This window comes from Amyelois transitella, chromosome 19, assembly GCF_032362555.1.
Source record: "Amyelois transitella isolate CPQ chromosome 19, ilAmyTran1.1, whole genome shotgun sequence".
In the NCBI taxonomy this organism is placed as follows: domain Eukaryota; kingdom Metazoa; phylum Arthropoda; class Insecta; order Lepidoptera; family Pyralidae; genus Amyelois; species Amyelois transitella.
This window is the reverse complement of record NC_083522.1, coordinates 6136200-6149872: the sequence shown is the minus strand read 5'-3', so window position 1 is coordinate 6149872 and position 13673 is coordinate 6136200. Positions and strand designations below refer to the sequence as shown.

General features: G+C 34.8%; 1 protein-coding gene across 1 annotated transcript; it reads left to right on the top strand.

Moving 5' to 3' along the window:
* The first annotated feature begins 762 nt into the window (after positions 1-762).
* LOC106132534 (zinc carboxypeptidase A 1) lies at positions 763-4091 on the top strand. Its single transcript, XM_060949802.1, is given in 4 exon segments — positions 763-903; positions 1721-1816; positions 2552-2784; positions 3366-4091. Coding segments are annotated over 4 exon segments (1062 nt in total). The 3' UTR covers positions 3958-4091.
* Positions 4092-13673: the final 9582 nt, after the last annotated feature.

The following is a 13673-nucleotide window of genomic DNA, read 5'->3' as shown; positions in this document are numbered from 1 at the left end:
AAAAAAGAATCGTAGCCTGACTGGCAACGTCTTTTGTTCCAAAAATTTCATTTCCAAAGAAACAATTGTAGATTGTCATACTATTATTGTCTTGAAATGCCATGTTGTAATGAAATTTATACACGCATAAGGCCGGAATTCCAACATTCTAGGACAAGCAGAATGCTATAAGACTAATTGAGCACTAATTACTAGAATAGTCTGTAGTACCCTACAGTTACGAGTTTACGAGTAGCGGCCTCAAATAGCCCAGGTAGTCGTATAAGAGGGCTGGCAGCTTTGTACAATAGTCACGATATGCCAAATTATCGAATTAATAGTCACTGAAGTTGTCGTTCATCTTCCTGCCCGCATCGCATAGCACGCCGTTTTTATCGCGCGAAAAGCTATCGCTGTTTCACTTTTTATTATGACGTGAAACGGGATAGCGAAAGGTTTTCGCGCGATATGAACGGCGTTGTGTATGGAGAGGAGCCCGAGGTGCGTCTATGATCGCAAATCTGCCTCTGGGAGGATGGCACGCGTGACGCCATTTTTATTACGCGAAAACTATTGCTGTTTCGCTTTTTATTATGACGTGAAACGGGATAGCGAAAGTTTCGTCGCGCGCGCTAGCGTCAGGGGCTGGATGGTAAGTCAGGTTTTCTACACGAAGCGGTTTCCGTCTTACCTCCGTAAATTGTGCAGGGGAATTTATATTATATATATTTACCCATATTGAATCAAGATTAGTTCAGTTGCATAAACTATACAATCACTTCTATGAACATATATATTCTGATACAATATCTACTACTTTTCAGTTGCAAACAGTCACGAGAAAGTTACCAAAAAATGGTTTATCAACTCACGGAGAAGGAAGAAGTAGAATGCATTGTTGAAGCTTCGATAGGAACAAGCACGGTTTATCATTTTTTATATACATATCAATGGCAATTATTGCAAGTGGGCACAAATTGATCTACAAAACAACTTATCTCTATTTTCGCTAGTTTGTACGCTCGCTTGCAAACCCTATCAATCCCGCGGAAACTCTGGGATAAAAAGTAGTTATATATATGTTATTCAAGGTCTTTAGCTACCCACATACCAAATTTCATCGTAAGCGGTTTAGTAGTTTTTACATGAAAGAGTAACAAACATCCATACTAACATTTTTTGATTTTTTATCGCTTAAATATATTGTATCTAGGTATGTAATAAATTAAATATAAATTTTTATTGTATATTAATAATAGATTTGCGCACTCTATTTTCTTAAAATTAAAATATAGATTACGTTTTACTTTATCTTTTTTTTAAATAATTTATTTTCGAAGGCAATTTTAAAATTATAACCAAAGGTTATTCAGTCTTCTTGTTTCTGTAGGCTCTTTCTATCCGGTAAGGGATCAAGATGTGATAATATAGGTATGTCATGTTTATTATGCAATTCACACCAAGCGATATGTACTGTTAGACAAAGACATAATTACGCAAAAGTTCCATCCGATTATTGGCTTCCTGGATATCGATACCCAGGTTGAATTATAAAAATTTCTAATAAGTATACTTATTTCACAAAGTATGATTACATCATGTATTTTTTTATTGTTACATTGAAAAGGACGACATGAGAAAGTCCACAAGGAAGATATAAAATCATTATAAATCACTAAACTTTAGATGGTATAGATGGAAATATTGGTTTGTGGAAGCCTAGTGACTTTGGATGTTTCAGATATGGGTATTCCTGGCAGCTCTGAAGCAGTTCTGTGGTCACATAGTGACGGTGTTGAGTGAACACATGACATATGAGGGCCGGTATCTGCATGAGGTAATTCTAATTATTTTATTATCCTCTAGTGCAGTGCGGTTCCCGGCAGCAATAGGAAAAAGAATAGATCCACTCCATCTCTTCCATGGATGGTGTAAAAGGCGTCTAAGGGAAAGGCTTATAAACTTGAGATTCTTCTTTTAGGCGACATGCTAGCAACCTGTCACTATTTGAATCTCAATTCTATCATAAAGCCAAATAGCTGAGCGTGGTCTTTCAGTCTTTTTAAGACTGTTGGCTCTGTCTGCTTCGCAAGGAATACAGACGATTATTATTATCCTCTAAACAATCCTCATCGTACGGCGAAATATTGTAAAAACATAGATTTCAAAACGCACAGCTTTGATGGTCGAACTAAGGTTGGAAGGATGGTTAAGTTGCATGAGTAAATTCATTCATAGATTCAAATCCGGAACAAGATGTTTTAATGACTTTTTCTTTGAATTATGTACTCACTTCCTCTCTACCGTATCTCCTGAACCCACTGTACCTATATGAGTGTCATTGCTAACCTATGCTCTTACGGCAACTGGCTCTATTCAGGCAACTGGATATTTAACCATATGGGTTAGGTTCTCTTACAACGTTGCGTAGATCAGACAGGAGTCGCTTTCTTTATTATTTTACTTATCCACTCCAGCATCATTGTTAAAGATGAACACTATCGTATTCTTTTCTAATTTTCCTACGAGAAAGAAGTTCACTCGATATTGTGAAATAAAATTATTTCTTCAGGTGATAATAAATGTGCCATCAACTGAAGAAAAGAAGGAAAAGCCAGTGATCATCATCGAGGCTGGCCAAGAAGGGGGCATTGAACCCGTCTCGTTCGCTTTGTACCTTATAGAGCAGCTAGTCGCTTGCAAAGAGAACCATGATATGCTGACAACAGTGAAGTGGGTCATTCTGCCTTGCACTAATCCCGATGCCCTGGAATATAGCAGATGGGTAAGCAAATTTGACTTTTAGTGACAATGCAACGGCCCTAACCATTCTAAGAGGAGGCCTTAAGTCGAGGCAAATGTATTTTGATAAAATTGGGGACGTTCAGCAGAAAAGGTGTATATAGATCAAACAGAAATAACTTTTTCTAACCTGTTGGGCAAGGATCGTGACAAGTGAAACTGCGAACCTCCACGTAAAAGAGAACCGTTCATTATGTATGTATGTAAGTCACTTTAACATAGTATAAATTTCTTCATCGAGCCATTTAGCTTTAGGTGGCCTTCAAGCCTTGTGACTCATTCAGTCACAAATAGCTATTGCTTTTAACAAAAACTATTACTGCTTTTGAATAAAATTAACGGTTACAAAGTAAGCTTCAACTCTGGTCTGGCAGCGAAAAAATATGTAGCAAATGACAGGTGATTCACTTCTCATTCCCAAAAAGTTTGTAAACGTCAAAAGGCATTTTTAAAATATAGGTATATGCATGGCAATATGATGAGTGAGAGATAGATTCACCATCTGATTGCTTGCACCCGACGTTGCATTGCAATCACTAACTATGGTAAAATTATTGACAGACAGACACTACGTATCTGAGAAGGTGGCGGAAGAACCGAAGAAAAATTGAAGGCAGTGCTAATATCGGCATTGACATCAGTAGAAACTTCGAGAGCAATTGGGGAGCATGCCCGAAAGTGGAAAATACATTCTCAAATATATATCCAGGACCATCGCCGAACTCTGAAAACGAGACGCTCTTTGTTAAGCATGTTTTAGATAAGTACAAAAAGAACTTAAAGGCTTACGTATCATTGAGGCGTGACGGACACGCCTTATTGTACCCGTCTGCACATGTCTTGAACGTCCATAGAGACGCGCTGCTGCAAGGCGCGGCCGCCGACATTACTCACAAAGTGAACCAGAGAGCTGGCACCATACACTTGTTCACCAATACCAGCATCTACGAATTTGAAGGCAAGCCTCGATGTGGACACAGCGTCGACTACGCTCACAGTCTAGGTGTGCCTCTAGCGTACGAGATGCGAGTGTTCCTCGGTGCTGAGAATCATATTCTGTCTATGTTTCAAACCTTGCCGCGGAGTCACAGCAATACATTGACAAGCGGGTATTACAATGGTATTAAAGAACTGTACAATATCGTGTCTAAAGACAGGCAGTACGACAAAAATTAAATTGTGATTTTAACGGACTGGCGTTTCATTCAGAGGTTAGGAGGTACTGCTCAAAAGCTGGTATACAAATTAAGAATTAGGTCAAAATTATGTACCAGTGCCGTCGGCATCTATTCCGATACAATATTTATTTAGTACATAAAGGTATATCTCCGTTGGAGGAGTCACTTTTCCACTTTTCGGTAGGATGTCGGTCATGCGCGCTGGCGGCGGAGGAACGCGCCTGCGCCAGGGGTGGGGCCCGTGGCCGTTCAGCCCGCCGACACTCCGCAGTCGGCCGCGGTGGCGGCGCCGCGCCTGGCGCTCACAGCCTCTTCTTGCCTCTGCCTTCCTAGTACCCTCCGATAACTCGGCCGCCACTCGCGCTAAAATACGAAACATTTATTTCCTTCGTTACTTCTTTTCGATTACGACCTTTGATTTGCTGTTGAAAAATTATTTTATAGTGAGTTTGTATTTTTGAGTTGATTTTCAAAATAAACAAAAAATGGAGATCTAAAAATGATTTAAATTGTTTTATGTCATTAATTTTGTGTATCAAAAAATTCGTCGATGCTGTCTTCGTGCGAGTTTCTTCAGAAAGGTAAGTTTTAGTATAACTTGTTTTCAGAATAAAGGTCTTCAGAGCAGCAGGTGGCGGATTGTGCGAGCATTTTCAGGAACGTGTGCGATGGGCGGAAGGCGGACCCGGCGGCAACAGGTTGCCGGCGCTCGCTGGAGTCCGGAGCCCGCCTCGAGCTCAATTCTATTAACTGCTAATAAACACCCCAGATACCAGCCTTTTGCACTAATTACCAACCAGGGACTTATAATATTAAATTTCTCGCTTCGTTCAGCGAAAATTCCGCTGAAATATTGCTTTTCTGCAGCCCGGGACGAGGGTGAAATGAACGAAACTGCTCATTTTTGCCGTTAGATTAATTATTTGGCATCATATTTTCGACGTTGTAATTAAAACGTCCTGAAAATTGTTGGTACTCTGGTATGAAGAATTATTTTCTATTTTACATTGAAAATGTCATAAATGAAATAATAAACTTATATAAAAATATTTTGAGCGTAAATACCATCTAAGACGTATAAACGTTAAAACCGCTATTAAAATATAGAAACTTTGCAAAACCAAAGGAAAATCAAAAAGCTTTTCCAACAAAAACATAAGTATTTTATTGAACATATTCCAAAAATTAAATGCTATAAAATAATGAATAATAATCTTCGGAAAGTACTTTAAGTAAATTATTTACCATTACTTTGGAAAGATTATTTGTAGATTTTCATGTTACTTATTTGCAAGATTTTACACACATTAATACAATCAAAACTGTCTCCTTATTATTGTTAAAGAAATTTATTCTCATAAAAAATCTACAAAAAATTCACTTACAATGAGAACTTCAAATATTTACATTTAGTGGACGCGTACAAATTGTCGGTAGTTAAACAATAAAATATATTCACTCCGTGCTGGCTGCGCGCGGAACTACTTAGGATCTTCGATAGGTAGGTTATTCTTACCTTATAATCTGAGTTTTGCCAATTCATAAAATTTAAAAACTAATAGAAAAAATCTTCTAGTAATAATAATGTAATGACTTTAAAAATTTTCGCGTTAATTAGATTATCATTTTTAAATAAGTACAAATTATATACAAAAAAGTAAAATAAAGATTATTTTACACAAAGTTTTTTAAATTAACACCGTGTCCTTTTATACAACGACTAAAAAATAGGCCAAGGTCGAAATTTTTGTTTCGTGTGGTATAAAATGCAAAAAGTAGTTCCAAAGACCGAAAGTTATCGCTCCACGTCCAAACGTTCAAAACCATATCTGTTAAAAGGTTGTAAATAAAAAAAAATTAAGTCATCAACTTTTTTACGGAAAATTAATTTTAAAAAAGAAATTATTTATATAAATTCCGAGTTACTCGAATAAATTAAAAAATTAGAAATAATTTCTAATTTTTCAGCACTTCGCATCGCAAATTGCAAACTGATTTTTCAGTTGTAATTTAATTGAGCAATAAGAAAAAATAGTAAGATGTTTTACAAACAACGAAAAAAGCCCAAAAAACACGACTTTGAAATACGTTCTATTGATGCCAAAATAAATTTACACAAAGTTTAGAAAATTAAAATCCTTAAATAATAATATTAATTTATAATATTATCAACATGAAACTTTGATTGCGTTACTAGATGAATTTTAAATGCAAAAGTTGGAGTAAAATTTTACAAAATTACGAAATTTAAGTATGTAGGTACTGGAAAGAAATTATTAGGTTACAAAACTGAATAAGCAAAGTCGTGTAATAGCATCAAACTCGGAGATTTCTCAGGCTATATCTAGATAAATATCGCAAAAGAAAAATTTAGGTAGAATTTTACGTTTCATAAGTTCGTATTTTTGGGTAAATATTAAAATTAATGATTATCATTTTCCAACATTGGTAAGGTTATCATGCGGGACGGGAGACGGGAGTCTCTTCGTGTAAAATCCTGATTCACCCAATCTAGTATCATGGTCAAAGGCGCTCCCTAGTTCTTCTCCAGGTAGGTGAAGATATAATGGGACTTACGCCAGGAGGAAGTAATTACAAAATTGTATTAGCAAAGCCGTAGACAATAGCTAGTCATTTAAAATAGCGGAGGACATTAGCGGCCAAAAGTTTGAAGTGATAGATAAGAATATCGATCGTGCCCATTGCGAGACCGTATCACCTGCGATAGCGCGCCATGCGGGTGATTATCATTTACATCCCCCCCACAATCCGCATGCCCACATCAGTAGGTACACTCCGTAAACGTATACTCACTTACATACTTAAATACTTTAAAAAATACTGTACCTTTAAATCGAAATCGGTTCAATAGTAAGCTTTCTCTTTGTTTATTTGGTAGGTCATGAAAAACTAATGTATAAGTATTAATATGGTCCAAAAAAAGATTTTGTCTTTTTTTATGTCTATTAAAATTAGTTATTATAATCTGAAAAGTGATGGACAGATTATAATACAAATTTCTCGTGGACGTAATGTTTATTACCAGTTACGTGTCTGAAGTAAAACTATGACATTAAAGAAAAAAATGTAAGTATATATTCAACTACTAAAAGTAAAAATAAAATGAAAAACTATATTATCACCAAAAATTTGGGGCTATAGACTATAAAAATGTTGGATATACGTTTTAGGTGAAGTGATAAACATAAAATGTGACTCCGTGTCACTCCCGTGTTTCGTCCCAGGGGAGTCATATTTTTATGCTCCTCATAGTCATTAAAACCTTAGGTAGGTACATAAATATTTTCATCTTATCATAGGGTAGTATTTTCAATAGTAGAATCATAGGCAAGTGTTCAAAAGTCTGTCAGATGTATGTCTAACAAATGCAAATATCTGAACTGCTTTTTAGAAATTATAATGAAACCAATTGCAATGTCTCATCTTTTAAAGAGGTTCGTCGGCTTTTCCATGTTTCTATCATCTTCTCAACTTCCATGTTTTTCACATGAAGAAAATAAACAAAAAATAAAAATGAAAATTGAGTCTTAAATGAGTATGTTGAAAAATTGTCCTTTAGGTAGACAAATAATTTTCTACCTATTGTAAGTTCTCACACATCGTATTCAATTATCAGGTATTATAGCGTCCGTAACAGACAGCATGTTAAAGATTTTTTTCACATCGTATAAAAGGTTTTTATCGGATGGTTGGTCACACACCAATTAATTTTTGATGCACTTGTTAGTACTTTTGTCCTTTACGAACCTTGTGTGTAAGGTTAAGGAAAAGCCTCATTCTGCTCTGACAAAAATTATTGTAGACATAGCACAATACATAAAAAATAAAAAAACAGTCTAATGTAACTGAAACTCCAAAATATTACACCAAAAAACAGAGTAAGATGCAGATCACTGAGAGAGAAGTTGGCAGGTCTAGTAAAATCTGTACACGATGCTCAAAGATTTACAGCAAATCATGCACAGTACGACATAGCACCATCATTTCACAAGCCTTAACTCCAACTCGAAGTTCAGAAGCCAGACAAACAACAAGTTCATTTTAAATGAAGTTAGAGGATATTGGATTTCTAACTCGGAGCGCACCTACAAATTCCACACGGCCAATTTAGTATTAAAGCTCCCATCACATCAAAAGCTTCGCTAACTTTGCTATACTATATTATAATATATTCAGTTTGACTAAGATTAAAAAAATAAAGGGGTCGTCACATCGAAAAATACTATGTATCAGTTGAGCGTTATTTGTTTGACTGAGATTGAAAAAATAAAGTAATCGTCATATCTTAAGCTACGCTTACTTCTCTAGCTATATAAGTTTAGTGTTCTTTGTTTCATTGCGGTTAAAATTAAAAGCGTAAGCTATACTATCTTTTCTAGCTATATCAGTTGAGCATTCTTTGTTTAGTTGACATTTAAAAATAAGTGACCGGCATATCGTAAGCTATGCTAACTTTGCTAGCAATATCAGTTAAGCGTTCTTTGTTTGACTGAAATAAATAGAGTGGCAATTACATCGCAAGTTAATCTAACTTTGCTAGCTATATAAGTTTAGCGTAGCTATGTTTGGTTGAAAAAGAGAAAATCTCATCTTTAAAATTCCTTTCGTGCTCTTAAATGTTGGTGAAAGAATTCCACTGCAAATCTCATCATGCTAATATAATATAGAGGAAAGATTTGTTTTGTTTTTTCTGTAACGAAAAGCTCAAAAACGAATGGACTGATTTTGATAATACTTGGCATATCTGCATGGTTTAATGATCAAATTGTGATTCATAAATAGAGATAGATTGCTGAAATAACGCCTAAAAGAAAAATACGATTTTCCCCTTTGCTTTTTTATACCAGATTAGCATGGAAACATATGTAGTTAAAAGATAATTTTCTTAATACATAATCATGCCCTGATATTTATAGCTTGCAGTGGAGTTCCTACCTAAATATAGCGGCTCCAAAGCCGTGGCAGTATTAAAATTTTGAAGCGCTCAAACTTGCCGCCTTTTAGTGTTCATTACCTCGGAAAGTTGGTAAAATTCATACAAGTCTAAGTTCTAATGAACACCGGTCGGTAAAGTTAGGCGGTATCGCTCTCATACGCAGCCCTTTATTCTGCGACAGGTTTAGTTTATATTTCAAAGGTGTGGATATTTCTATAGCAATATAAGCAATTATTTCTGTGACGGCTAGTTTTAGGTTTAGTTTGAAAGGTATGTTTTTAAAAATGGATTAAAAAATAAGTTTTTCAAGTTTATTTCCTTTCTGTTTTATTTATTGGGCGTTTATACTTTCTTTCTCATCTTTGCTTATTCCCAGTTGAACCCTCCACCATAGTGCGGGGCCTGGGGTCCACTTTTTTACATTTATCTTTCCAATTTGTCCGGTCTTCGGCGTCTTCAGTTTTTAGACCACGGGCGCGCATATCATCTTTTACGACGTCAAGCCAGGTTACACGTATATACCTACATAAGTAACTATACACACGCTTTATCTCTTACGGTGCAGACAGAGCCAATAATTTAGAAAAGACTGGAAGGCTGCATAAAGCTGTATGGCTAAGGCAAAGAACATCTTAGAATGGATCGGCTTCGAAGAGGTTCTGTAACGAAATAAAATCATAAAATATATTTATTATGCATCATAGTAATGGCAAGATAGTATTACTATGAATCACAACTTACATACCTACATATCACGTCTTTTTCTATACGGGGAAGACATTATCAATATAATAATAACTGAAACACACAAATGAACAAAAGTTCAAAATTCCTCTAAATTGCTTTTAAAAGTACAAAATAATTCAATTAAAGTATTCACAGTTACAAGTTTAGATCCTCCAGTGGATGTGTGCTGAACGCGTCACACCCTTGGGACTTCACAAACTGAACCACTCGAAACTAATTTCACTTGAAAACCCGCCCAAATTCCTTTTTGGTAAACACTGCAACGCTCTTGAAATAATAGAGTTGGGAAAAAGTTTGGGACGTTCGAGTTGGCTTTTAGGCATATTGCAGTAGAGATTTGAGCATTATTTTGTGTGATTTAAGAACTTAAATCACACAAAATTATTATTGAAATATTATTGAACAATAACAAGGTTTTTTTTTTGTATGACAGTCACAGATATGGCTCTATTTATGGCAGTGTATGGGCCTGTATAGCCCAGGAGCATTCAAAATAATAATAAATCAAAATAAATCTAATTTTGTTCAAGTAATGACATCAGAATTACGTAAAAATTCAAAAAAGGCTTGCAATGTAATGTAATAAAAAAACATATTATGGTATTCTTTGATTTTTCCTGAAAATTCGTCGGCGTCGATCTGCTGAAATCCTTTTAGGAAAAGAATACTTACGTCAATAAAAACAAACTCTGTATGCTAAAATTCAGCGAAATAAAATTATTAAGTGCCATTAACTTGGCAATTCATATAATAATTTAAGAGGTTACAGGGTCGTCTTCTTCAAAAAAATTATTTTGGAAAAGTGTTTATCTTGCTATATTTGTAAATCGTTAATCTCACGAATAAAGTTGTAGCAATGACAATCTGAATTAAAACCTCCTAGCATTTAGCTAACTTAATTAATAATTCCGAAAGAAGCTTATTATAAATCGGGGAAATCCCCGCAAAACAATAAGACAGGTTCAGCAGACATTGCTGTTATTCTAAGTGGATTAAGGCCAGCATTTCAGGTCTTAATCTAGACCCACCATTACGTCTGACAGGGCTTAGGTTGGTGCACTTTGTAAAATCTTACAACTAGCAATTTTTTGCACGGGATTATATAAGCACTTAAAGAAAATGTCGCCCTGTCAGATGATTTCTTGGTTGTAATATTCTTGAAAGGAAGACTTGATTGTAAATATACATACATCTATAAAGAATTTGAAACATTACGTACGATGTGAACCATTTCATCTCTTTCTGTGGATAAAATAGGAACTAGGTACCTAATATATGTTGGTGTCAGGAACTTTATGTACGTTGTGGCGTTTATGTCTCTAAGGATCCTAAGCTTTGAAATAAGATGGAAGCTGGGGATACGCTGTAAGGAGAAGGTAAGTGTATGTGTTGTATATCTTCACTGCGCAGACGCATGCACCCTCTGATATTTACTTTACCTATAGAGTATAAGAATATCTTTCTTATACATAAACAAAACGGCTACTGCGTATGAAATAGATATCTAAATTAGTTATAATATAGTATTAATCAGATATATACCTAGATAATATTTATCTTGTTTGTATTTTTAGGCTATGTATTGGTTGAAATAAAGTTATTTATTTAATCGGTAAGATGCATTCAGATAATCGTTTCAGAAGCCTAAGTAAACTTTGTACTTCTAAGATAACCTACAAAAAAAACGTAATCAAATAATATCGAATTTCTATCAGGTTAAAACGACCTGAGAACGTCATTGAGTAGCCTCGTATTACAATGCGTTAACCTCGAACACAGACTTTTCATGACAAAGCGCAATAAACGAAAACCAGGAGAATCAATCGATTTGAAAACAAAATTCTCGTTCGTCTGAAAAGACAGGTAATTTAAAACAATAGAGAAATAACTTATGTATTTTTAAGACCTTATTATAAGCCCTCTAAATCTCTAGATCAAACAGTTCGGGGTGTGCGTTATCTGTCAATCATTTAGTATATAACAGAAGAGTTTTATATAAATATTGATGTTTTCTTTTATTATAATATATTTTATAATCTTTTTATAAAACATAACCCTTCTTCCAGTCGGGTAAAAATAAAGGCGAAACAACACTTCTTGGTTCCGAGCGATTAATTCATCAAGAGTTGTCGAAGTGCCGCGACCCGCCCAGCAAACATACAGCGTAAACTCATTAGATAAATGACGAGTTTAGAAAACAGCGGATCGGTCGAGCGAAACTTGGACTACAAAATAAAAACAGTACAGAAAAATAATTGCTATTGGTCTGTTTTATTTGAGGCAAGTACAGATCCCCGAACAGTCTGAATCATGATAAAAAATTTCTTTTAATATATTTTTTATGGTATAACTACTAATTTATGTATTTTGATAACGAATTTTATAAATATATTTAATAAGTTATTTCAAGAAAATAGATAAATGTTTTGATAGGTATCTCTCATACCAAATAACACTGTAGTAATTTTCTTCACTTCCTACCTTAACTAAATTAACGGCATTTTACGATTAGCTTGGGCAAAAGCGCGGGTGTACTTTATTATGAATAATGAGAGTATTTACATACATACATATAATCACATTTATATCCCTTGCGGGGTAGACAGAGCCAACAGTCCTGAGCTGAGCTGAGATTTGAGAGTATTTATTATGTAATAAAAAGCCAAAATTTAAATTATTTCATATATCTTTTTCAGCTTTAGATTCCGTGTCCGCCAGAATAAACTTGAAGATATTAAAAGTGTCACATCTGTACCTTATTTATTTTCCTCGATCGTATCGATGATTGATCGAGTTTACCGACTCGATTGAGGGGGAACTTGCTCATAAGAAAATATCGGCGCAAGTCGGTGTCGAATTACCCATTTATTCACTTACGTCGAGTGTGTTTGAGTTGCGACGCGATATACGGCGGTAATAAATTAGTCGCGCCGCGAGGTTTCGGGTGTCGTGTCAATTTGATTGGGTTTTTGTCTTTTTTTAACTCATTCTTTCAAAATAAGGCTTTTATTCTAAAATTTCAAAAGGCGGTATTGCGCCTTTTTATTCTTGAATAGATACTCGTATTTCTATAAGCTTTATATTATAATTAAGAAACGAGTACTTCAAATTAGTAATTTTAATACCAGCTGTTTCAAATATAATTTTGTAAAAAGATTTATACAAGAAATTTAATCTTAAGTTATTGGCGTAATATCCAAAACTGTATAAAAATCAATTCGTTTAATCTTGTATTTTATAATTACATTAACGTCAGATTGGGGTTAAAAAGAAACTTACACCATGTAGAACTTTTTTAAATTTGAAAATACGCGCGACTGCGCGATTCACCGCGCGACCCGGTGACCTACATTTGGCGGGACCACCCCACCTGAATGCTGGCTTTTAATTGGTCGCCTGTTTCAGCGGCCACTGATAGCCGACCTATCACTGCACTTCGTTTTCAGATACATTCTTGTTACAAAAAAACAAAAATAGTATCGGTTCTAGCATTTAACATTAAATTTTACTCTTATGTAGCTAGAACGGTAGGTAATGTTTATTTTTACGTAGGTTCATACGTTATAAATACATCACGCCTCTTTTACGGAGGGGTACTTTATGGAGTAAAGAACAAATCTTCAAACAACAAACGAAGAGCCTCCTAATGATTGATGACGGGAATTACATTGATGATGCTTAATTCTGCATTCTTTCCCAGACCCAGGCGGAGACTACATATTTCCTCTTGTCACGATCCCTGAATAATACTTTTGTTCATCCACACTTATTACATTTATTATACAATAAATCAGAAAAAAATCATTATAAGTAACAACAATCTAAAACCTAATAAAAAAAGAAGTAAACTTCTGCAAAAAATTTCACAACTACATAAGAAATTTATGAATAAGTATTGAAAATATAATAAGCGCCGGCAAATGAAAATAAGTCATTTTTGGAGCATTTGCATTAAGAGTCGATAAAAGAGTTCGCAATTATCTTAATTAATTACTTATCCATCCATAGAC